General features: G+C 59.9%; 1 protein-coding gene across 1 annotated transcript; it reads left to right on the top strand.

The window, feature by feature from the left end:
- The first annotated feature begins 1,438 nt into the window (after nucleotides 1-1,438).
- Nucleotides 1,439-21,481, top strand: NIBAN2 (niban apoptosis regulator 2). Its single transcript, XM_065879953.1, has 14 exons — nucleotides 1,439-1,525; nucleotides 2,726-2,914; nucleotides 7,982-8,110; nucleotides 9,808-9,913; nucleotides 11,097-11,264; nucleotides 15,788-15,903; nucleotides 16,650-16,754; nucleotides 16,846-17,008; nucleotides 18,066-18,253; nucleotides 18,859-19,014; nucleotides 19,466-19,582; nucleotides 19,705-19,812; nucleotides 20,312-20,423; nucleotides 20,889-21,481. The coding sequence occupies exons 1-14, from the start codon at nucleotides 1,439-1,441 to the stop codon at nucleotides 21,479-21,481; spliced, it is 2,337 nt and encodes a 778-aa protein (XP_065736025.1).
- The last annotated feature ends 3,393 nt before the right edge of the window (nucleotides 21,482-24,874 follow it).

Here is a 24,874-nt window from a genome sequence, read left to right as displayed (position 1 = left end):
GCAACCCATATTTCTGTACCCTGTCCCCTCTCCACCCTCTGCCGGCTGACTTCTCCTCTCCCACTCCTCGTGCCCTCTACTCCTGGACCCTGGTCCCGCAGCATCACTTGGATAAACTCTTCCGCGTCCCGACGTGAGAGACCAAGAATGAATTTCCTTCTCGCCTCCTACTCTGCCCCTGTCAGCCTGGATGCATCAGGCCCGTCAGTCTCACCTTCGTTTTCTGTCTCCATCTGGGTCACCTCGTTCTCTTTCGCTTCCTCGGCCTCCCCTGGCTTCCTCTTCAACCCACGGTCCCGCCCAACGTGGGCCTCGGTGTGCCCCTCGATGGGGCGATGCCTGGGCCTTCTGGCTGGGCCCTTCCCTGGCAGGACGTGATGCCTGGGCTTAGCTGACCGGGCAGCTGAGAACATGCTGGGAGTCAGACAGACCTGGGTTTGAGTCCCAACACAGGATGGCGGCTTCCTCCTGGGCCTGGCTTCCCTCGCATCAGGGCATATTCTCACCCTTCTGGAAGTAATGCTGTGTCTGAGGCTGGGTGCATCAGGGCTGAGTCAGGCATCCTAGAGCTGTTGCTGAAGGACCCTTGAGATCCGAGGGCCAGGCCTACCCATGCTGCGTGCTGGGACGGTGCCCATTGGCTGTCCGGCTGTTTGAGGCAGAGCTGGGGCAAAACCCTGGGCTGGAGGCTGAGAACCTGGCTCTCCAATGCTGGGTCTGCAAGCCTCCTCATCCTTAACATGGGAAAACAATAACACTGACTCCCTAGGGTTTTTGTGAAGATTCTTTGAGATCCTGCATGTGAAACTTGCCCACCCACTGGCTTGGGTTAGCACTCAATAAAAGGGAGCGATTATGATGACGATTACATGTTTTATCAGTATTGTTGTTGTCTACGGTCCTGTTTTCTCTGTTTGGCTCCAGTGCGTTACCTCGTCTTCCCCCACCCCCAGCCCGCCTCATCATTTTCCAAAACAATTCCCGTGGTGTTTGAGAGAGTTCTGGTTGTTTATAGTTTTGAAAAAATAGGCATTCAAAGCAAATTCCTCATTTGTTCTCCCCTTCCTCCCCCCCAAACAGAATCTGAACAGACATGAGCTCATTCCAGGAAAGGGGAGCACAGGCCTGTGGAGAGGGACCCATGGGCTGAGCCGCCTCTGGAAGGAGTGGAGGGAGTGGGCCTGCCCGAGACCCTAGGTGTGGGATGTGGCACCTGCCCTCAGCCTTCCTCCCCAGCTACCACCTCCTGGCTGGGCCTCAGGACTGCATTCCAGTTATGCCACTCACTAGCTGTGTGACCTTGTGCCAGTGACTTAACCTCTCTGAGTCTCGGTGTCCTCTGTAACTGGGATAACACCAGCCGTACCCCGTAGAGCTATTGAGAGGATTAAAGGAAATGCTGTCCTAGCTGGGTGCCCTCGGTATCCAGAGGCCAGCCATGGGAGGGGACGGCGTCACTTCAGCCCCTTCTCCTCTGAGAAAGGAACAGGTCTTTGGAACCTGGAATCCAAGACTGTCCGAGGTGGTAGGGCCTGTCCATTATTGAGTCTGGTCCTCACGGTGTGCAGGGGGAAACAGGCCCAGAGAGGGGCGCCGCATAGTGGGTCAGCACGAACCCCGGGGCAGGACTCGAGCTGCAGCTACTCAGGACCGGGAAGCCTTGGCCAAGGAGAAGGCGCCCTCGGCATGGGTTACAGCCCTCTCTGGACCTCAGTTTCTTTGTCTGTGAATGGGGACACCCAGGCGGCATGTGCTGGGCTTGCTCTGGTGCCCCAGTACTCTCCTTCTCTGCTTTAGCCGAAGAGAGAAGCAAAGAGCCAGTGAAAGCAAAGGGGTTGTTAACTTGGTAGATGAGTTGATTTTAGAATGTTTATTTTTTTATTGTGGAAAGAATCATGCTCATAAAATAGTTCAGATGCTGTACAAGTGAATAAAGCAGAAGCTGAAATTTGCTCTCTGCTTCTCATTCCCACACCCAGGTGCGCCGCCCTTAACAGCCTGGAGTGCTGCCTTCCGGACCTCTTTCTGGAGGTCTCCAAGCATAAATAGCTCATAGGCACATGCAGGAATAACTTTTAATGAGATGATATGCAGTGTGGGATCCCGTAGCACTGTTTTCTTTACGTGGCCGAGGACGGACACCTTCCCTCTGTTGGTACCTGTACCCAGGTCCCCTTAATCTTCCGACCGTCCTGGGTGAACTGCTAGGTATTGAATCATTCCCCAGGTGCACAATTGGCTTGTTTCTGGTGATTTCTGGTGCATAGATGCCTGCTGTCGTTGTGTGAGTTCTGTGGGCTGGATTCCTATAGGAGCAAGTACAGCATCAAAGGGCACCCATGTACCCTTGGAACTGCATGCAGCTGTGGTCCCCCTCCAAAAAGGCCGTCCCAACTTCCCACTCCCCCAGTTCTGGTTAAGGTGCCTCTTCTCGTCCTGGCTGGTCCTGGCTGGTCTGACGGGAAAACGGAATCTTGGTTCCGCTTGCGTTTGTTCACTGGCTGGTGAGGCCGAGCGTCTTTTCACATGTCTGTTGGTTTCTCGTGTCTTTGGTGGTTTCTCTGTCAGGGTCATTGCCCTTTTCCGCGCTCAAAGGCTCACCCACGTGTGTGTGGGAAACGCACCACCCCTACCAGGAATGCAGCGCAGATGCAAACACGGAGCTCCTGCGGACAATTCTATGAACTGGGATTTGGGGCAAGGCGGGTGCCCCTCCCTGGGGCAGGGTTGCTGCCCGGAAACAACTGCACCAACCTCATGGCCCCTTTGTCCCTCCCTTGCAGAGAAAACTGGGAAGATCCTGACGGAGTTCCTCCGCTTCTACGAGGACCAGTATGGTGTGGCTCTCTTCAACAGCATGCGACACGAGATCGAGGGCACCGGGGCGCCACAGGCCCAGCTGCTCTGGCGCAAGGTGAGAGGTGCTGGGCCAGGGGCAGGGCGGCCTCCATGGCCTCTGTTTCCCATTGTTGCTGGATGGTCTCTAAGGGCCGCACCCGGCTTCTGAATAGGCAAGTGACCTGGTGGTGGTGTCGAGGTCCTTTTAGCACCGTGGGCGACTCCCCCGGGCCAGCCCCTTCGTCAGCAGAGCTGGGGCTCTGAGTCATCTTGACAGGCCTGGTCCAAGCCCAGCTCCTTCTCTTACACTCTGTGTGCCCACGAGCTATTACCTCACCTGTGGAGCCTCATGTACTCATCTGTAAACCCAGATGAGCACACCTCCCGAACCTGGTGGCTGTGAGGATTAGAGATTTGTCGGCTGGGCGCCTGGGGCTGGGCGGGTGCTGGCTGACACTGTCATCATCCCTGGCCTTGTCATTATCCCATTATCAGTGGTAGGATTATGTTTGCACAGTAAATATTTGTCCAGTGGGGACTGGAAGCTGCCTGGCTCCAGCCTGGGGGTCAGCATGGGCTGGATGAGGTGGAGAGCCTCCTGGGGAGGGGATCCTGTGGTCGGCCCTGGCATGGGGCCGGGGATGGGAATGGCGCCGAGGAAGTGAGGGGATAGCCGGGGCACTGGTGGGGCTCTGGGTTCCCGGCTGGAAGTCGCCAGACCTGGGTCTGAGCACGTGGGGTGAGAGGCCAACCCTTGTTCCTCTGGGGGTGATGCAGGGGCCCTGTGTCAGCCCAGGGAAGTCCTGTTTGAGGGCACTGCATGTCCCATTACTTGGGTCATTCCCTTTCAGTGACCTTCACCCTCTGCCCACTGGATGGCCGGGCAGGTGGCAGAGGGAGGGGTGATGAGAAGGAAGGGTGCCAGCCCCCCTCCTCTGTAGGTGTACCGGCCCTGGAGTGGCTGAGTGGCAGCCCAGAGGCTACTTATTCCTGGCTGGTGGCCCCTGGCAGAGCGCCCAGTGGCTTCTCTCTGGGGATCAGACTGGTCAACCAGCCAACCCCAGTGCCTGGGGCTCGGGGCATTCGTGGCTGATTTCCATGGTTGGCGGGCTGTGAAGTCGCCCTTGCTTGCCTCGCCTCAGCTTCCGCCCCCAGTCCTGTCACCTTCTTCGGGGCTGCCCGGGTCATTCTGTGCTCAGGCTTCGAGGGGCCGGGGGCAGTGCTGTAGCTGAGGGATGGAGGCTGGAACCCTGTGGTCTGGTGGGAAAGAACTCAGGGGGGCCTTGGGTTCAAATCCTTTTATTAACTGGTGGCCGGGGCCACTGATGTAAGCTTCAGGGCTGTGTCCTCATCTGCCAGATGGGTGCCTCCTGCATAGAGGAGGGTGCGGATTCAGTGAGAGAACAAATGGGGGTGGGAGTCCCCACTTGCTGGGGAACCTTGCTGAGCCTGTTCTTCCGTCTGTGAAATGGTGCCCAGAGGGAAGAGTCATGGGCCAGAGGAGAGAGCAGCTTTGTGGAGGGGGTGGGCATCGCATGGCGCTCTGAAGGCTAGGTGGGATTCGGATTATTGGGAAGGCATCTCTGGAAGGGGGCACGGTGTGGGCAGGGGCGTGGGCATAGCGGGGTGTGCAGGGGGCGACAGGAGGGGGCAGAGCAGAAGGAAGAGCCTGCAAAGGCCCCGCACTGAAAGTTGTTTCATTCCACTCCCTGCCCTCCCCCAAAACCAAGTGCCTAAAGATGTGCCTGTTTATCATGAGACCAAAGGGGTGGGGGCTGGCATCACTTGACCAGGCTTTGAGGATTTGTGACCCTTTGGTATCATCTCAGCAGCAGGAACGGCTGGAGGCGTCAAGTCAGTGGAGTGGGAGAGCTGCCACTGAGACTAAAGGATTCCGCCGAGAGACAAGCCCCCTACTCGGGACACACACTGACTGTGACGGGTCAGGTGCTGGGGCCACACTGCCCTTGCTGCCCCCAGACACTCAGGGAGACAGTAAACAGCCCTTTACACGATATAAAGTGGGCGCTGTGAAGGAAATGACAGGGTGGACTCAGACAGTGGGGCCTGACTTGTCTGGGTGGCCCAAGAGGGCTTCCTGGAAGAAGGGCCATCTCAGTGGAAGACCTGATGGGAGAAGGAATATCAGACCACGGGAATGGCAGGTGCAGAGGCCCGAAGCTGAACCTTTAAATGGCTGGCCCAGGGTGGTGGAAGCAGGATTCATGCCAGGTTCCAGATTCCTGACCAAAGTCTCTTTCTGTCTTGACCCCCAGCCTGCCTGGGGTGGAGGGGAGGTCAGGGCTGTGTGTCAGAGCCTCTCAGAGCATCACACCTCCCTTTGATTTGGGGCCCAGAAAAGACTGTCTGGTCTCCTGATGTCATGGCAACCTCCTGACCCTGTGGCAGCAGATGTGGCCTGGCCTGGGTATCTGGCAGGAGCACACCTGTGTAATAGGAAAGATGGCCTTGGACCCAGCCCAGGTGCGCGGCTTCCAGTGGGCAGAACTGGAATGGCTCCCCTATTTGGAAGGAAATGTCACAGGCAACCTGGGTCCCAATAACCTAAGACAGAAATGGGGTTCCCTGACGCGCTAAGCATTTACTCTGCATGAGAAACGCCTCTGACACCCACAAGGTTGAGTATTTGTGGTAAGAAAACAGAAGTAACATGTAAGCAGGAAGAGTAAGATGAAATCACCCACAATCCCTGAAAAGGAGTCGTCTTTGGTCCCATTTTGTCATTCAGTAAAGTGAGGCTAAGTCATGATAACAATATAATACTGGAAATCATCACCATCATCACATAAATTGTTTTTGGTAGAAATAATAATACAGGGATACTTCCCTGGCGGTCCAGTAGTTAAGACTCTGTGCTCCCGATGCAGGGGACATGGGTTCGATCCCTGGCCGGGGAAGTAAGATCCCACATGCTGCAAGATGTGGTAAATAAATCAATCAGTAAGTGAGTAAGTAAATGACATCTCCTCTTAAAAAAAGGAAGAATAATACAATAAACAACAATACAAGTGATGGTAGCAATAAAAACAGCAGACCTTTTGTGGGGGCACTGCTCATACAGCCAGTACGACACTGCTCGGAGGGATTGAGATTTAGTCCCATCCCCATCCCAGATGTGGGCACTGAGGCTTGGACAGGTGGAGTCACCTGTCTGGGCTCCCGTGCTGTAGGCCGTGGAGCTGGGACTGGAACTCGGGCTGTCGGAGCCTGGGGACTGTGCTCTAACCATTCACCCTTTACCGAAGATGCCCATCTTGCCATCAGAGAGCTTTGCAGAGTCCAAAATATTTGGCCTGGGCTGTCGGGTTTACGTTTCGTTTCCTGCAGACCTCCCTGTGGACGCGTGACTCTGCCATTTGAAAGTCTTAAAAATAAAACCCAAACCCACACCACCTACCCATTACGGGCTGTCCCAGGATCTAGGGGTGGACTTGGGGGCGCTGCTGAGCCCCACTCGCCCGGGCAGGCCCGCCTGGGTGGTGAGCATGTGACCTCAGCCTCCCACTGCCCAAGCCTGGGCTCCGGCTCCAAGCAGAGAGGAGGACTTTCCTTTCTAGGAGAGATGAGGATTCAAGAGCTGGGTTGAGAGTAGGCCCCAGTCTAAATATAGACCACTGAGCCCAGCTTTGTGACTTGGGCAAAGCCCACTTTGTGTGTGTGTGGGGGGGGGGCGGTGCATGGTAGGGGGAACCATTTTCTTTTCCTGTAAATATTTTTATCCCTGGGTAGGAAGCAGTCTTCGGGGCCCTATTGTTTGAGCACAATAGGCCCTCATTTTCCAAGAATGTTTTGGCATTTCCCCTTGAGGAGTTGCTGGGGAGAGGAGGCTGCGTGTGAAGGGAGAGGGCTGGGGGGTGAGGATGCCTGGGGGGTGAGGATGCCTGGGGAGGGGCCGCTCACCTCTGACTCCAGCTGCGGGTCAGACTCAGAAGCAGAGCGAGGAAGCTAGGAAGGGTTAGGCACCATTAGGACAATATCAATACTCTCTCCCTTTATTACACACGATGCATGTTTCTTTTTGCAGAAGGCACCGTATTTGTTGTAGAACAGCTAGAAGCTGCTGAGAGACAGGAACACTTGACTCCCCGAGCTCCTCCCATCCAGGAGGAGGGCTGCTCCCTTGTGGCCTCTGTCTCTCCTTTCCTGAAGCTTCCCAGTGTGGGTCTGCTCAGGAAGCACTCGCTCTGGGACGGTCACCCCTCCCCCTCCTGAAACAAGTCACCCCTCCCCCTCCCCAAATAAGTCAGCCTGGGGAGCTGGAGAATGACACTGACAGTAACCCCAGTAGTGGTCACGGTGGCTCCGCGTATCGTACTGCCTGCCAGGTGCCGACTGCCTGCGTGATCTTTGCACAGAATCCTCGAGATACCTTGGTGAAGTCAGTGCTGTCACTGTCCCATTTGACAGATGAGGAAACTGAGGCTCAGGGAAGTGGTGTGACAGGGCTGAAGTCACACTGAGTCAGCGGTCGAGTCAAAGCTAGGGCTTTGCAGGAGGGTCTGGGCGTTTCTGCTGCCCACACTGGCCACTAGTCTGCCAGGATGCTGGTCAGACGGGAACCCTCCAGGCTGAGGTCCCCTCCTCTCCCACCCAGATTCGTGGAGACCATCTTGTCAGCCGTCGGAACTGGGGAGGCTCGATGGAGCCACCGTGGTCAGGTTTTTGTTGCCCCAAGGGGAAACAGGCCCAGAGCTGGAAAGAGATTTGCCCAGGTGCTGGGGCCTTACCAGTGCTGGCCGGTGGGCACGTCCCCTCCGGCTGGAGTGACTGTCGCACACCCACGCTGCAGTGGGGGTGGATGGGGAAGCAGCCTGCCTCGTGCTCTAGAGACCTGTCCCGAGGCAGCTGTGTCTGCCCGAGGCCAGGATGGGGTGGGATTCTGTCTGGGTCCGGTATTGTGGTGCCTGGCCTGGGTTCAAGTACTGGCATCACCTCTGATCCTCCTGGACCCCAGTGGGGCCCCCTTCACTGCCCTGAGCCTCACTTTCCTCATCTGCCAAGTGCGTGTCATGCAGCCCTGCCCTCGGGGGCCTTGGTGAGGTCAGGATGGAGGACGTGCTCACCTTCTTGGAGGACCCCATTCCCATGCTGGGTCTCACTCCCTGTCCTTCCCCTCCCATAGGTGCCCTTGGATGAGCGCATCATCTTCTCGGGGAACCTCTTCCAGTACCAGGAGGACAGCAAGAAGTGGAGGAACCGCTTCAGCCTCGTGCCACACAACTATGGGCTGGTGCTCTACGAGAACAAAGTGGTGAGGCCCCCAGCCCATCCCAGCTTCTCCCAGGCCTGGCCAGGCCGCTTCTTCCCCTTCTCCACAGCCTCCCCTGGCCTGCTGTCTTCTACACTAGTTGATGCTGCACGGCCCCCATTCCTAAGCCTGAGACTCCGTACCTCCACCCGCATCCCTCCCCTCCTCCCCGCGCTGGCTGTTGCCAGGGCCACAGCAGAACCTCAGCAGCCTCCCCCCACCCCTTCCGGCCTCCCCATACCTTGCTGTGCTGCCTGCCCTCTCTAAGCGGCATTTCATCCATCCAGGCGCCCAGCTCTCTGGGGTCCCCTTTCACTCTGCCTCTCCGCCCACCACGCGTTGCTGGCTCCTGCCCACCCCCGAGGCCCTCCGAATCTCTCCATTTCCAGCGCCCTCCTCGCCCTCAGCCACCTTCCCGCCTGGGCTTCCTGCTGCTCCCCAGCCCCTCCCTTCCTTGCTCCTCAACAGTGGCAGCTAACTGGCCGTTCCCTGCCTCAGAGGACCCCTGGGTGGTGGTCCTATCTGTTTCCTTCCTGATGCCCCCCCTTGCAACTCTGTGCCCTGCAGTGGGGGGATGGGTGTCCTTCGATTGTTCCTTTGCTTTGGGCCCTTAGGGAAGCCCCACCTGGTTGAGCCACAGACCCTTCTTCTACCAGACGTTTCTGCCGAACAGCCGAAGGACAGGCTTGAGTGCCCTCTGTTTTGAGGGATGCACCAGACTCACTGGGAGGGCTTGTTAAAAAACAGGTTGCTGGGCCTACCCTGAGTTTGATTCAGGTCTGGAGGGGGCCCAAGAATATGCATTTCTGACAAGTTCCAGGGTGACACTGATGCTGGTAATCAGGGACCACGCTTTGAAAATCATTGCCCTGGAGGTTCCAGCCACTCTTAAGGAATGTGTTGAGTGGTGACACCTAGTGGCTGAGTGCAGCATGGCACCCCTGCTGTATGAGCTCCTACATCAGGACTATTTTTTCTCCCCAGGGGTGTAAGAAAGCAGCGGCCAATCCTCATTCTCCTCCCAAGGGGACTTAGGAAGTTAGTGGACAGTTCAGGGAAATGGTCAAAGACCCTGGGCTCTAGGGGCTGACAGACCAGGTTCGCGCGGCTACCTTACCAGCGGTGTGAACTTGGGGTTAATAATGGTACCCACCTCTGGCTTGTGAGAATTCTGTGAAATGAAGCATGCAGAGACCGTAGCACAGTGCCTGACGTGTAATGAGCCCTCGGCTAGTGGTAGCTGCTGCTCGTAGAGACCGTAGGTGCAGTGGTGATAATAACAGTCACCTCAGCAGTGCTCCCTGACCCTTGCTGTGCCAGGCAGTGTGCTGTGCGTTATGTGGATTATCTCACTGGGCCCTCATGCAGCCCTGTGAGGTAGGAACTGTTATTACACTGGTTTTATAGATGAGGAAACTAAAGCAAAGGAGGTGCTTATCCTCGGCCTCACACAGACGGAACTCAGTGGGGTCAGGATTTGAGCCCAGACCCTGGGTCCGGGTTACTACACCATGTTGCCTCGAGTCATGGTGGTGGTCAAAGTCCTCTCTCCCCCTCCTCCCCTTCTTCCTTCTCCTCCTCCTCTTCCCTGACTGGGGCAGGCAACACTGAGTGGGGCCCTGGAGCCAGGGATGGAGACGGGGTTTGGGCTTGGCCATACACGTAACCCCCAGGGACCATCTCTCTTGCCCCCTCCTCAGGCTTATGAGCGGCAGGTCCCACCCCGAGCCGTCATCAACAGTGCGGGCTACAAAATTCTCACCTCCTTGGACCAGTACTTGGAGCTTGTTGGTAACTCCTTACCAGGTAAAGGACCACCCATCCCAGGCGAAGCACCCAGGGATTTGTCCAGGGGAGAGGGCGCCCCTACTCCTGGAGCTCCAGGCTCCACACCTGCAGGAAAACCAGCTGGGCCTAGAGCTAGCCGCAGGCGCCCGGCACAACCTGAGCCTCAAAGGGAGGCCTGAGAGGGGTTTTCCTGTGGCCACATAGTACGTTGGGGTTGCCCCACCCGAGCCCCTGCTTCCTGAGCCAGGCAGTCACAGCTGTGCAGGGAGACCTCTCTCTACCCTGCCTCTTCCCTGGGTCCCTGAGAGGCTTCCAGGAGAAGGTGATCCAGGTGCCCCAATTTGTAAACTGCTGGGTCAATACCGCATTTGTAAGGAGCTATCCTAGGCGACCCCACCCCATCAGAGACACCCAGAAAACTTGTGGGATGACATCTGCCTCTTAGATGATCCCAGGGAGACCAAGGGGTAAGGGAGGTGCTGGCCTCGTGGGGGCAGCTTTTACCCTTGTGTGGGACTTGGTGGTTGAGGGCTCAGCTGGAGTCTGGCTTTCCTGGATTCCAGCCCCTGCACTGAGAGGGCTGACCTTGGGGTGTTATGTCGACCCCACGAGGTGCTGTGTGTGCTGAGCTGAGTACAGGGACCCGGAGCCAGGGCCCAGAGAAGAGCTGCCATTGTCCTGTTATTAACCGGAGTGGCAAGGTCACAGCCCAGGACCACTTATCTCGCTGGATCTCGAATATCCATGCGGACCAAACAGAGAGAAAAATCCCCTTTTATTTATTCTCTATCTCCCACATCCATACCTCCCTCCCCCCTTGGACATTTAAGCCACACTTTGGCCTCTGCTGCTGAAATTTGAAGGGAAACCCAAGAAGGTAATGCTTGGCCTTTGACCCTGAGGGCTCTGACCCTGTGTTATTTGTACCTCATGCACAGAGTTTAGAACCTGACCCCAGGGAGGTGGCTGCATTACCAGCTCTGAGAAGTGGTGCTGGGGGAGTCTGGCATTCCTTTAGCCAGGCTGTGGAGCAAGAGAGAAGGAAGTGGCCTCCCCACTGACTCTCTGGTCACCCCGGGACAGGCCAGCTCTCTCTGGACCTGAGCCTGCCCCTCATGGTAGGGCGAGGGGTCAGCTGCTGGCGTCCTCTGGCCAAGGGAAGCCACAGAGGGCAGCTGTTCAGAGGGCACTGTCTCCACAGGGACCACATCAAAATCGGGCACTGCCCCCGTCCTCAAGTGCCCCACGCAGTTCCCGCTCATCCTCTGGCATCCTTCTGCGCGTCACTACTACTTCTGCATGATGACGGAAGCTGAGCAGGACAAGTGGCAGGCTGTCCTGCAGGACTGCGTCCGGCACTGCAACAATGGTGAGCCGCCTTTAGGCACCAGGAGCTGGGAGCGGGGTTACGTGGATTATGTGCTGTGTGGTGACACCTAGTGGCTGAGTGCGGTGTGGCCACCCTGCTCTATGAGCTGTTCTGCGTTTCCTTCCGGGGTTGTTCGAAACCACTGTCATGCTGCCCCTCACCTTCTTCCTTGATGAAAACAGTTCTGTGATGCTCTTAAACAGAATTTGGGACATTGTTCTCAGAGGGATGCAGTTGTTGAGCCCTTGGGTCACAAGATAAAAACCCTGATTCTGCCACTTTCCAGCAACAGGACCTTAGGAGACCAACTTACCTTTTGAAGCCTCTGTAAAATGGGGATAATAATCTCTCCTGTGTCTCAGAGGGTTTGTGAACAGTGAGCGTCCACTCAACGCTTGGTAAAGATCTTTTTATGCTACCGTTGCTTTCTTCTCAGGGACCTGGACCCGGGTCTGGGAAGTTCCCTTCCTCCCTCAGGGTCTCATTGTCCCCATCTGCAAAGTTACAAGGTCTCTCCCAGGTCACTCATTCACTTAACAAACCTTTTAATGTCTCTGAGCCAGACCCAGGGCTGGGCACTGAGGATGCAGCAGGGAAGCAAGACATGGCCCCTGTCGCCGTGCTGCCGGCAGCCTGGTGGGGAGACAGATGGTAAACAGATGAGGACACCAGGGGGTGATGAGTCACAGCTGTGCTGGGTGCCGGGTGGGAGCCACCTGGGGAACCTGGAGTGTGTGTATGTACTGGGGGGTGCTGATCCTGTGTGTGGGGAGGGGTAGATCGGGGGGCTTCCTTGAGGAGGCCGGGGTTCAGCTGAGACCTGGAGGATGCATAGTTCTAGAGCAGAGGGAGGTGAGTTCCAGACAGAGGTCGCAGCAAGCATGAAGAGAGGCCCAGGGGTGTGGGCAGTATAGAGGAGGATACACAAGACCCTGAAGTGGGGAGGGGGTGCCTGGAAATGGGCCTGGAGGGGGCACTGGGGTCAGGTCTGGAGGGCCTTGTAGGGCTTTAAGGGGCTTGTGATTGTCTCTCAGCCGGAGGGGTGGGGCATGAGGGGCTTTCTGCCCTTATGGGAGGAGCAACCCCATCCTGGACCCTGAAATTCCTTCCCGGTGACCTGGCCTCTGGGCAGCAGAGGGAGGCCGCTGCTCCCGCCCTGCCCTTGCCTCTGCCCTACTCTCCCCGCCTGGCATGCCTGGGGCGCAGCTCCACCCGCTGGATGGACAGTGGGCACCCACGCCTGGAGGCGGCTGTGCGGTGACTCGGCTCACCCCACCTGTCCCCTGTCCTCTCCGCTCTCCAGGGCTGCCTCTGCCCCAGCTGGAATCTGCCGGGCGGCAGGAACCAGGTCTTTAGTCAGGCCAGCCCCTGCCGCCGACAAAGAGCCTCCTGTTCCCAGGTCCCCGGGGGCTGAGGGGCCAGGACCGGGCCGAGGCGATCTGGGCTCTGGCTGCCTGGCCTGGGGCACCGTCCCTCCTCCTTCCCCCTCCCTGGCCCAGCTCCTCCCTCTGAAGGTTTCCAAGGCTAATGGCAGACCTGGCCAGGTGACCCCAGGCCAGGCCGGGTGGGGACAGACCGGGTGGGGAAGAGCCGCTGTTCGGTTCCCGTGCGCACAGTGGCAGTTGTGATAAGCTTTGCTGGATCGCGGGGAGGAATACATGAGCTGGGCTGGGTAGAGCTCTTGGCCCCGTGCCTAGCACATAGCGAGCGCTCAGCCAGGAGGCTGAGGGGTACGGGTGTGGGTCCTGTGGGCAGGAGGGGAGGCCCGGGACAGCTGCTGGGGCGGGGGGAGAGGCGTCCTGTGGCCGCAAGGTGTTGGGAGCCGACAGGGTGGTTTTAGAGGAGCCTTTCCTCCACCCTGAGGACTGTGGGAAAGTTCTCGGCTTCCTCGGGGGCTGGGCCTGGAATTTGCAGGGCCTGGAATTGCTCACTCCAGGGGCTGCCAGGAAGTGGGGGGTGGCTGGGGAAGGAGGCCGAGCTGGGTGGACACAGTTCGTCTGGCCCCCGCCCACATCCTGCATTCCCGGAGCAGCTGGGGCAGCTAGAGGCAGCGGGGCAGGGAGCTGCCCCCTCGGGCTGGGCCTGGGGTGCAGAGGTCAAGGCCTCTTCCTGTCTGTCTGCCTGCTGCCCAGGCCTGAGGAATGTAGCTTCCTTTCTCAGCCTGACCCTGAGGACCCCACAGGCAGGAAGTCTCCAGGTCTCGCTAGAGTCAGCCAGTCTGGGTTCAGGCCCTGGGGCTGCCGTTCCCTAGCGGTGTGGCCTCGAGCCAGTGACTTTGCCTCCCTGAGCCCGTTTCCTCATCGGGGAGAGTGGGGCTGAGAACAGCTGTCCCTCTGGGAGCTGTTTGGGGAATTAGGTGAGGGAATGCGTGTGCGGTCTCAGCCTTAGTCTGCCGTAACACGGGACCAGAGACTGGGCGGCTTAAACAACAGAAATTTATTTTTGCACAGTTCTGGAGGCTGGAAGCCCGAGATCCAGGTGTCAGCAGGTCTGTTTTCTTCCGAGGTGTCTCTTCCTGACCAGCAGGCAGCTGCCTTCTCCCTGTGTCCTCACACAGTCCCCGCTCTGTGTGCGTAGTTTGTCCAGATTTCTTCTTCTGAGGACACCAGCCATACATAGGGGATCAGGGCCGAGCCTGAGCCCTTTGTTTTAACTTAATTTCCTCTCTAGTCCCTGTCTGCAGTCAGTCACATTCTGAGGGCGCTGGGGGTCAGGACTTCAACATAGGACTTTGAAGGGACACAGTTCAGCCCCTCACAGCCAGGCTCAGGGGAAGAGCTCGGGAGGGGTCACCTGCCCTTTTGATTCAGCCACTGGGCGAGCAGAGTAGGGACGTCCTGAGGGTCTGAGGCGGTATCGGTGGCCTCCTTCCTGCTGCCCAGCCCTCTGGCTCAGCGTCCTGCCGCCTGGAGAGCGACCCTGCCGGGTACACCCGGCTTGCCGTCTGCAGACTGTAAATGCCCCAGTGTGAGAAAGGCTGCATATAGCGCATGGCTGGATTGTTCTAGGCAAAACCTGGTCTCTGGGAGACGGTGCACCTCCTTAAGCCTGAGGGGCTTCCTCCCCTGGCCCAGCTGGGCAGCACCCACCCCAGGGCTCTGCGCGGCACCCCAGCTGGGACACCCCTGCTCTGCCCCTGTCACTCCCTCCTCATCTCAGGTCCCTGAAATTCAGGGTGAGACGCCCCTCACGCCCCCATCCCGGTCCACGGAGCTGCCACTGCAGGGCTGGGGCTGGGCCTCAGTTTCCCCACCTCTGAGCTCTCTTCCAGCCCCACCAGGCAGTGTGATTCCTGGGTCAGCGGATGTGGAGGGGGAGGGGTTCTCCCCACGCCAGAGAGGGGCTTCTTCTCTGGGGGGGTGACTCAGCCCGTAGTCACTGCAGTGGAGGTCGGGGTTTTGGAGGCACTGGCTGCCATTTCCCCTTCCCTTGGCTCTGGGGACACAGCGGTCAGAGGCTCGTGGCCAGGGTAGCCGCCAGCTCGCTGGCTGCGAGGTGTTTCACCACGTTCGTCCCAAAGTCAGATGTTGCGACTTCCTGCAGCCTGCCTCCCCAGCGCCCAGTCTGAGGCCCATGCCTTGTTCACTGACCCCCTCGCCAGCACGGGGGAGGTGGGCAAACTCATCTGGGCCACCACCGCCACCATCACTGACAAGAGTGAGAAGTGGTACTTCCAGCCCCCTGGATGCGCGGCGGTGAGCAAGGTGGACCCAGGGCAGCCGGAGCCATTCGTGGCTGCATCACTAATAACGTGTGACGTGGTGCCCGCTGGGCCCGCCCCCGGGCCCTGCCTCCACAGTCCACACTGTGGTCCCTGCAGCCCCACAGTGGGTGTGTGAGGCCAGGCTGGTCATTGTTCCCACTCTTCAGAAGGGAGAACTGAGGTCCCTTAGGGTTCAATGACCTGCAGCGAGGCTATGAGGCCAATTGGGCTCATCGCCTATTTTAATAAATCCAGTTTTATCGGCTCGTTTGTTCACACACTGCCTGCGGCTGCTTTCCTGCTACAACGGCAGGTTGAATGGCTGGGACGGAGATCGTCTGGCCCACAAAGCTGAGACTGTTTACTGTCCTGCCCTTTGCGGGGGAAGTTGGCAGGCCCCTGGTGGAGGGAGGGTCTCTGGGTGCCTCTGGTATGCCGTCCGCCATGCTGGGTGGCCTCTCCTTGGCGGTGGTGGTGGCTTCTGGTCCTGGCTCTCCTGCTCACTGGCCGTGGACCCTCGGCAGCGGCCTGACCTCGGAGCCTGTTTCTTCATCTGGAAAAGCAGAGGAAACGACAGTGCCCACAGCTCGGGCTGGTTGGGAGGAGTGAAGGAGATGAGGATACAGAGCCAGGGCTGTCTTACTGTCCACAGCTGCTGGTGGGTTCTTATCGTTACTGTCGCTGCAACAACTACTGATGCTGTTACTACAAGAGCCGTGGGGGTCAGAGGTGGGGGGAGTTTGGGCAGTCAACCCATTGGTCTCGGTGGAGGGCACGGGCCATCCTACCGACCTCCTCTCTACATCCCTCTCCCGGGCAGGGATCCCCGAGGACTCCAAGGTGGAGGGCCCCGCGTTCACTGACGCCATCCGCATGTACCGCCAGTCCAAGGAGCTGTACGGCACCTGGGAGATGCTGTGTGGGAACGAGGTGCAGGTGAGGCCATGGAGGCTGGCGGGGAGGCTGCGCAAGTCAGCGCGGGGCCACAGGCGAGGGCTCTGGAGCCTGGCTGCAGGTTCGGACGGGTGGAGGCTGAGGTGATCCCGCAGGGGGAGCGGCTTGTTATTTTGTTCAGTCATTAACTGAGCACCGACCCTGGACTAGGTGCTGGGGTGCACTGTAGGAGGGACGCAGTCCTGGCCCTCAGGGAGCTGCCTAGAAGGAGAAACACACGTTTGACAAGTAAACGCACACACTTGCATGTGCGGGCAAGGGGGGGGAAGGGTGTGGTATTCCAGACAGGGTGGCAGCATGTGCAATGGTCCTGAGGTGGGGCCCCTACAGGATCCTACAGGACACCCAAGCAGGTAAGCTGGGACCTGTGGGAATGATGCTTAGGAGGGAGGGCAATGGAGACGTGGAGCAAAGAGCAGCTTTTTTTTTTTTGCGGTACGCAGGCCTCTCACTGTTGTGGCCTCTCCCGTTGCAGAGCACAGGCTCCGTACGCGCAGGCTCAGCGGCCATGGCTCACGGGCCCAGCCGCTCCGCGGCATGTGGGATCTTCCCGGACTGGGGCACGAACCCGTGTCCCCTGCATCGGCAGGCAGACTCTCAAGCACTGCGCCACCAGGGAAGCCCAGAGCAGCTTTTTGAGGGGGGGTTTGAGTGGCCGGGCTTGCCGGAATATGGAGGGGGCTGGGCATGCTCCAACCCCTGCCCCGGCCTGTGCCTCCTGGTCCTAGATCCTGAGCAACCTGGTGATGGAGGAGCTGGGCCCTGAGCTGAAGGCAGAGCTCGCCCCCCGGCTGAAGGGGAAACCGCAGGAGCGACAGCGGCAGTGGATCCAGGTGGGCAGGCCTGGGCTTGGGAGCAGGGGTGGGGGGCCTGCAGCCGCCTGGCACCCTCGGCCTGGCGCTGACACCTCCGCCCTGCCCACAGATCTCAGACACCGTGTACCGCATGGTGTATGAACAGGCCAAGGCACGCTTTGAGGCCGTGCTGTCCAAGCTGCAGCTGGCCCGGCCGGCCATGGAGGCGGTCATCCGCACCGACATGGACCAGATCATCACCTCCAAGGAGCATCTGGCCAGCAAGATCCGAGGTAGGAGGGCCACCTGCTATGGCTGTCGTCACCTGGTGGACGTGCTGGGACCACCCGCCCTCCGGGGTCAGGGGGTCCCTCCTGCCTGTTTCAGGGATCCGTTTGCATTTCACAGGAGGGACTTGATTCATTGATTATCTTTAAAACACCAGAATCAAATCTGAGGCGTTGTTCTTCCAACCCCTGTGAGTTGTTTGCCAGCTGTTATTTCTATAGACTCAGATCTTGGTGACCTAAATGACGTTGAGGAGGTTCAAGCCTTCTGTTCATCTTTGGTCATCAGATCTACCATGTGTCATTTTAGCGACATCCGCTTGACTTTGGTGATTCACGTTTAGCCAGCCTTTCCCTGGTCAGCTGATGCTCCTTTCTGTTCCGAGCCTGATGGGATCTTTTCACTCACTTGTCATCCATCACACGCTGGCCACAGTTGTGACTGTTGTCAGTTGCCTGAGGGTTATTCTCTAACGGCTGTACTCACTGTGAGCTGGGGAGGACACCGAGAGTTGACATTTATTGTGTGGAACAAATAATGTTAGCTGGGCAGGGGAGAAAGAGGGACGTCAAAACATCCCCAGGCTAAAAAATGCCTTGGTCAGAATGTCTTGGAGACGGTCCCTGCCCACAGGGAAGCAGCCTTTTCCATAGTTGGGCTGAGTCAGGCCACACCATTTCGGGGCAGAATCGGGGTTTGCAAAACCCAGAGTCTCATTGAAGCCACGGAAGTGTTTTCCATTTTTTTTTTAAACGAAGGAGCAAGACCCCCAAAGGTGAGTTCTCTTCCTCTAGCTAAGCAGAAAAACTGCCAACCTAGAGACCTTCACACTAGCGGTTTTCTTAGTTTCTTGCCGTCACAGTGTCAGGAACATCAGGGGCCAGTCTCAGAACTCCCTGTTACTTGTGCTGCATTGTCAGCTGTTCCTCAAGAATCCTTCAGTTTGCAATTTTCTTTCAAGAATATAATACGACAGCCTGCCTCTAGCCTCTAGCCTGGGGGTCTGGGATGGTGGGAGTTGCTACCGGGGGTGCCATCCGCTAACCAGCTCCCTCGGTGCAGCCTCCATCCTCCCCAAGGCGGAGGTGTGTGTCCGGAATCACGTCCAGCCCTATATCCCGTCCATCCTGGAGGCCCTGATGGTGCCCACCAGCCAGGGCTTCACCGAAGTGCGGGACGTCTTCTTCAAGGAGGTCACCGACATGAACCTGAACGTCATCAATGAGGGCGGCATCGACAAGCTGGGCGAGGTGAGCCAGGCATGGCCCCGGGTTTGGGTTTGGTCTGGCCCCCGTCAGGCCCTCACTGTGATCAGGGCTGGCCGCTCCCCTCCGGGGCATAACCTGTGAACGGAGGGTCTGCGTGCGCCCCACAATTGGAGCCAGCCTCTCTCACTTCTGAGTTCTCTGGTTCTCGGGGTGAACGGTCTTCCACAGACCCCATGTTGGGGTAGTCGGCTGCCTGGAACCCCACATAATTGTCAGGTATAGATAGAATTGGTCCTGTAATCTTAGCGTCTTCTACACCCCAAACTGAGGGGTCTATTGACAATAATAATCATAGAATTTGAGAGCTATAGAAGACCTTAGAGATCATGAAAACCAGCTCCTGGTTTGGAGGCTGAGAGAAGGTGAGCGATTTGCCCCAGGTCACCCAGCGCCCGGGCTGGCCTCTCCCCACACGCTGTGCTGCCTTCAGATCCTCCTCATGCTTCCTGTCCCGGGTCCTCCAGCGCTTGCCCTTGTGGCCGCCACCCCTGGATGGCCTTCCTGGGGGCCGGGCCCAGGGGCTGGGGGGCTGCCTGGCTCCTCTGGCGGCCCCAGCTCAGGTCCCGCGTGCCTCTGCCTCCCTGCAGTACATGGAGAAGCTGTCCCAGCTGGCGTACCACCCCCTCAAGATGCAGAGCTGCTATGAGAAGATGGAGCCGCTGCGGCTCGATGGGCTGCAGCAGCGTTTTGATGTGTCCAGCACGTCTGTGTTCAAGCAGCGAGCCCAGATCCTCATGCGTGAGGTGAGCCCAGGGTGCTACCCCAGCTGCCCCCGCCGTCCCCAGGTCCCCATCTCCTGGGGAAGAGGCTGCCTCTGTGGCCTTCCTCCCCAGCCCCCTCCTCGTCGTCCCCACGGGCCTCGCTGCAGCCACACTCGGCCCCCGCGTGCTCTCCGCTGCTCTGCTCTCTGGTCTGTTTGGACCCTGTCCCTCTGCCCCCCCTGGCTAATTCTGACTCATCTTTTGGGTCTCAGAGACCCCTTCCTCCGGGAGGCCCTTCTTGCTCCCTAAGCCCCTTCCCACAGGGCCCAGGGCCTCTGTCTCCCTGAGGCAGGGAGTGGCCCCGGTGCCCGGCCCTGAGCCAGCACACTAGACAGTACAGGAGCGAGTGAGTGACCGGGCCGCTGAGCACACAGGCGCCCCCTCCTCCCGGTGGGCACCCCTTCACGCGCCCCGTGGTGTGCCCTGCCGGCAGCAAATGGACAACGCCGTGTACACCTTCGAGACCCTCCTGCACCAGGAGCTGGGGAAGGGGCCCACCAAGGAGGAGCTGTGCAAGTCCATCCAGCGCATCCTGGAGCGGGTGCTTAAGGTGAGCCGCCCGGCCAGGCCCCACCCCTCCACCCAGGGGGACGCTGGGGCTCGGGTCAGACCAGGAACCGGTGGAGCTCCCTGACCCAGAGCCTCCTGTGCCCTGGCCGCTCTTCCTGGCAGAAATACGACTATGACAGCAGCACCGTGCGGAAGCGCTTTTTCCGGGAGGGTCTGCTGCAGATCACCATCCCGTTCCTGCTCAAGAAGCTGGCGCCCACCTGCAAGTCGGTGAGTGCGCCCTCCCCTCCCCCACTGCGCTCCCTCCTCCCCCCTCCCCCCCCACTGCGCTCCCTCCTCCCCCCTCCCCTCCTCTCCCCCCTCCCTCTCCCCTCCCCCCTCCCTCTCCCCTCCCCCCTCCCCCCTCCCTCTCCCCTCCCTCCTTCCCTCCCTCTCCCCTCCCCCCTCCCCCCTCCCTCTCCCCTCCCTCCTCCCTCTCCCCTCCCTCCTCCCTCTCCCCTCTCCCCTCCCCTCCCTCTCCCCTCCCCTCCCTCTCCCCTCCCCTCCCTCTCCCCTCCCCTCCCTCTCCCCTCCCCTCCCTCTCCCCTCCCCTCCCTCTCCCCTCCCTCTCCCCTCCCTCCTCCCCTCCCTCTCCCCTCCCTCCTCCCCTCCCTCCTTCCTCCCCTCCCTCTCCGAGCCTCCTTCCTCCCCCCCCCCACTAGTCCCAGCCCTGGGCCTGACCAATAGCCCTGGCCTCCCCTCTCTCTGCCCGCGCCCCCCCCCCCCCCAGGAGCTGTCCCGGTTCCAGGAGCTGATATTCGAGGACTTTGCCAGGTTCATCCTGGTGGAGAACACGTATGAGGAGGTGGTGTTGCAGACGGTCATGAAGGACATTCTGCAGGGTGCGTGCCTCCCGGCCCCCGGGGGCTGACTGCAGAGCTGGGGGGGGGGCGCGGAGGAGGGGCGGGTGCTGCTGTTGGGACCCTTACTGCCTGGAGGGTGGTGGAGGTGGCCACCCAGAGGTCTTCCTGGGGGGGTTAGCTAAGCTACAAAGAAAAGAGGACTTATGCCGTGGGCTGGGGTGGGCCCACCACTAGCGGTGTGGCCCCAGGAGGGTAGCATCGCATCCCTGTGCCTTTGTTTGTGGGCCTTGACATTTTGGGGAGCATCAGGTGAGTGACAGGGTGTAGGGTCACAGCCCCTGCTTCCCGGCATTGAGGCCCGAAGTAAGCCTCGTCCCAGTCACAGCACCCGCTTAGGCCGAGGGGGCCTCTGGGGCCGGTGCAGGTCCCCGCTGGGCCGTGGAGGCTGTGCTGGCGGCCGGCAGCCCGCGGTACATGCCCCGACGCCGCCCTCTGGTCCCGCAGCGGTGAAGGAGGCCGCCGTGCAGAGGAAGCACAACCTGTACCGGGACAGCGTGGTCATGCACAACAGCGACCCCAACCTGCACCTGCTGGCCGAGGGCTTGCCCATCGCCTGGGGCGAGGAGTGCCGTGGCAGCCGTGACAGCGCTGGGGACCCCAGCAGCCCTGGGATCCCGGAAGCAGCCACCCTCTCGGAAAAGCGCCGGCGCGCCAAGCAGGTGGTGTCCGTGGTCCAGGACGAGGAGGTGGGGCTGCCCTTCGAGGCTGTCCCTGAGCCCCTGACACCTGCGTCCGCAGACAGCATCACCGAGCTCCGTGGTCTGCTGGCCCGGGAGCTGCAGGCTGAGAGCCCCCCGCTGGCCGGCCCCCTGCTCAATGGGGCCCCCGCCCAGGAGAGCCCCCAGCCCGGGGCAGCCCCTGAGGCCGCCTCACCACCTGCCTCACCCCTCCGGCAGCTCCCGCCTGGAAAGGCCTCGGACCTCGAGCCTCCCAAGCCCAGTGACCAGGAGACCGGGGAGCAGGTGTCCGGCCCTGGCGGCCGCCCCCCAATCCATACCACCACCGAGGACGGTGCAGGGGTGCAGACTGAGTTCTAGGCCAGTCGCCCCCGAGCTTCTGTCGGACATGGCACACGGGCCAGCCCCTGCGGCTCTGGGCGGGGAGCGCTGGATCTATGCCTTCCAGGTGGGGATGGGGCCGGGCTGGTGCGGCACCTCTGGGGCGGGGACGGGCCCACCTGAGTCACTTTATTGGGTTTGGTCACACTTGGTCGGTCTGTTTTCTCTTATGTGGGATGATCTCGGCTTTCCTCCTCCTGCCGGGGGCAGAGCACAGCGGAGGGGGCTGGGAGCACGCGATGGCCCTGGGTCCCTGAGTCCTGCGTCCCTGCCCTGCCTCCGTGGCCTGTTTCCCTCGTGGGTCTTGCCATCCTTGGGAAGAGGGCGGTAAGAGTAGCATCTGCTGTGACACAGAGCCCATGGATCCTCAGCTCTCACCAAGGGGCTCGCTGGAACCAGGAAGACGGAGCGCTGAGGCCCGTCTCGGCCCCGCTCCTCCCTCCTCCGGCTGGGCCCCAGAGGCCAGTTTTGGAGTGGATACTGGCCTTGCTGTCCTGCCCCGGGTGAGGGGAGGTGCAAGGAGGGGCCTTCAGGCTCGGGGAGAGCTGCCTCGCCGAGGGGGATGGGGCCGTGGGCCTGAGGAGAGAAAAAGAAAGGCCTGGAACGGGCCGGTCTGGGGAGAGGAGGGAGAGGGCGTGTCTGAGGGAAGGAGGGCGTGACCTCTGCAGAGGTACTGCTGGGAGGGTGGGCGGGGTGGCAGATGGAGGGCTGCTGGAAGCTGGGCCGTTGCCTCCCCTCCACTTGCTGGGGTCCAGTCTCCGGAGTTCCTCTGTCCCCGTGCTGGGCTCGGGGGGTGGGGGGCGGTGGCATGTTGCTCAGTGGCAGGGCCGGGTGGGTGTGGACTCTGCAGGCCACTTCCAAGGTACGCATTGTCCTCCCAGGGAGCTGCGGGGCTCTTGAGGGGCAGGGGGATGGGCCGAGGCACCCCAGGGCACCACTGAGCTCTTGGGTCAGGCTGGGGCTTGGCCCCTGCTGCTCTGAGTTTCCAGTCACCCCATCCTGAAAACCCCAGGACTCTTCAAATGTCCTCATGAGTCACGTGGGGGCCCAGCCATCCCCCTTCCTGGGGTGAGGGTCAAGCCGAGACCATCCCCAGGGACTGGGGCCTCCTGGCCTTCCCAGACCCCCTCCCCTGCTGCTTTGAGGGGAGGGTGGGCAGGGCAGAAACCGAGTCCTTCAGGGTTCTCAACGCCATCCCAGCCCTGCATCCTCCATCCCCTCGATCTCCTTCCTGGACCGGGCCCTGGGACCCACAGGACGTGAAGCACTGGCTGGTGCTCAGGGACCCCGCCCCCGCCCCCCAAGCCCTAAACTCAACGCCTCACTAACCTCTTTTACCAACACGTTCCGTCTGAAGATGCTCTCCTCTGGTGCCTTCTTTTGTGGTTTTCCAATCATCCTCAAATCTTGTATTGAAAATATTATGCAAAATGTTTAAGCTTCTACTAATAAATGCTTTATTTAAAGCCAGTGGCCCATGTGTGGTGCCAGCAGGGGGAGACCTTTGCTGGAGACTGACTAGGAGCATCTGTGTACCTTGACTTTCTGGGATAGCCGCTTGACCGAGTGCTTACAGGTGCATGGCCAGAGTTCTTCTATCATCCCATTTTACAGAGGAGAAAACTGAGGCTTGGAGAGAAGGGACACAGCAGGTAGGTGACCAGCCTGCTGGCAGCTCAGACGGTTTCCTCAGCCAGATCCATGCAGGGTGCACCTCTGGCAGTCTTTCTTGGGCAATGGTGAGGGCAGGAGGGCAGCTACTTTACGGCCACGTGGCCCTGGGGTGCCCATGGCGGGTGGGCCCGAGGCTCACACTAGATCCAAACAGTGATGCCAGTGTTTAAGACTCTTGCTCACACAGCTAGTACTTACTGTGGGCCGTGCACATTACTTGCAAGACTAGGAGCCTCACGGCAGCTCCAGGCGGCGGGCACCATTGTCACATTTCACCGATGTGTAAACTGAGGTCCAGGAAGGTGGGGAACCTGGGCTGAGGCTATGGGGCCCCCAGCACCTTGAGGGATGGTGGCCAGTGGCTGAAGGCTTGTTAAGGGCTGAGGTGAGGAAGCAGGGGCTCAGCTGCAGTCTCGCTGTTGACCTTGGCAAGGCACTGAACTCAGCCTCAGGCTCCCCGTCTATAAAAGGGGGGGGCCTATTGAGGGTTCAAGGAGACCCGCCAAACACTGTGCTCTGCGAGGTGGCCCTGCCCACCTCAGGCCTCAGTCTCCCCTCTTAGCTAAGCAGAGCCCAGCAGGGTGTGTGGGGAGGGAAACCATCAGAGGTCCCCTGGGTACCTGGAAAGCAGGACTCACACCACATGGGCCCTTCATCCGTCCTGTTTCAGCCCGCAGGACTGTCACAACAAGGCAGGGAGAGTGAGGGCCTGTCCCCTGCATCCCGCCGGCTCTTACGCTGTGCCTGCGATGAGCAGTCGGGGCTCCCTGGTGGCCGCCGGCCTACGTCAGGGCTCCATCGTGTTCCTTGCTGACCAGATGGGGAACTAGGATGTGGAAGGTTGGCCAGAGTCAGAGTTAGCTGGAGGCAGAGCCCAGGCGCCCCGAGCAGGCCTGCCTCTAGCCCAAAGGAAAAGCTGCCCCTGGCTCAAAACTATCTGCCAGAAGGTGCACGATAAAGGTGCAGCTCTACAGCGAGTACCAGGAGCATGGCTCCTCCTGCAATTGTGCGCTGAACAACCTGCGTGGCTGCAAGGGTTCAGGGGTCAAGATGCTTCTAGGCTCCAGAGCCAGCAGCACCACGTTCCTGTCGCAGGGCCCGGGACATCCAGCCCCCTGGTCTGGGGTAACGATAACAGAGCACAGAGCACAGCCCACACGGCACCACGAGCTCCGCAGACTTTCTGAGCCCTTCTCTTAGAGCCCTGGTCTCTCCACCTGCAACAAGGGAGGTTTGGATAACTTCACCTTTGGGAACACCGCACCTCCCCCCTTCCCTTCTGACGCAGCTGCGACCCCCTCCCCCTCCCCGGGCTCCATCAGGACCCAGTGATGACTCTGGAGGAGCAGGCTGGAGATGGGTTTATTGACGTTACTGCTTTGGGTCTGCAAAGCTCAGTACCTGCTCCGGAGCTGCGTGGGGTGAGGAGGTGCGGATCTGGAGAGAGGAGGGGCCGACGTCGCTGCGGCACCAGGCCCGCCCTGAACACATTCTGACCAGTCAGTCCGAGGACACGGTGGCCTCCCCACCTCTCCCCTCGGCCAGGGCCCTCCTGCACTCCCACCACCCTGCCCCGTGGGACAGCACTGCCCGGGCTCCCCTGCTGAGGCTCCTGAGTGGGGGGCCGTGACTGCCAGAGGCAGCTGAGACACTCAGGCCTGTGCTCAGATGGAGGCACGCTGGCGCCCCACACCCCAG

This window comes from Phocoena phocoena, chromosome 6 (assembly GCF_963924675.1).
Source record: "Phocoena phocoena chromosome 6, mPhoPho1.1, whole genome shotgun sequence".
NCBI lineage: Eukaryota > Metazoa > Chordata > Mammalia > Artiodactyla > Phocoenidae > Phocoena > Phocoena phocoena.
This window is presented reverse-complemented; position numbering and strand designations above follow the sequence as displayed.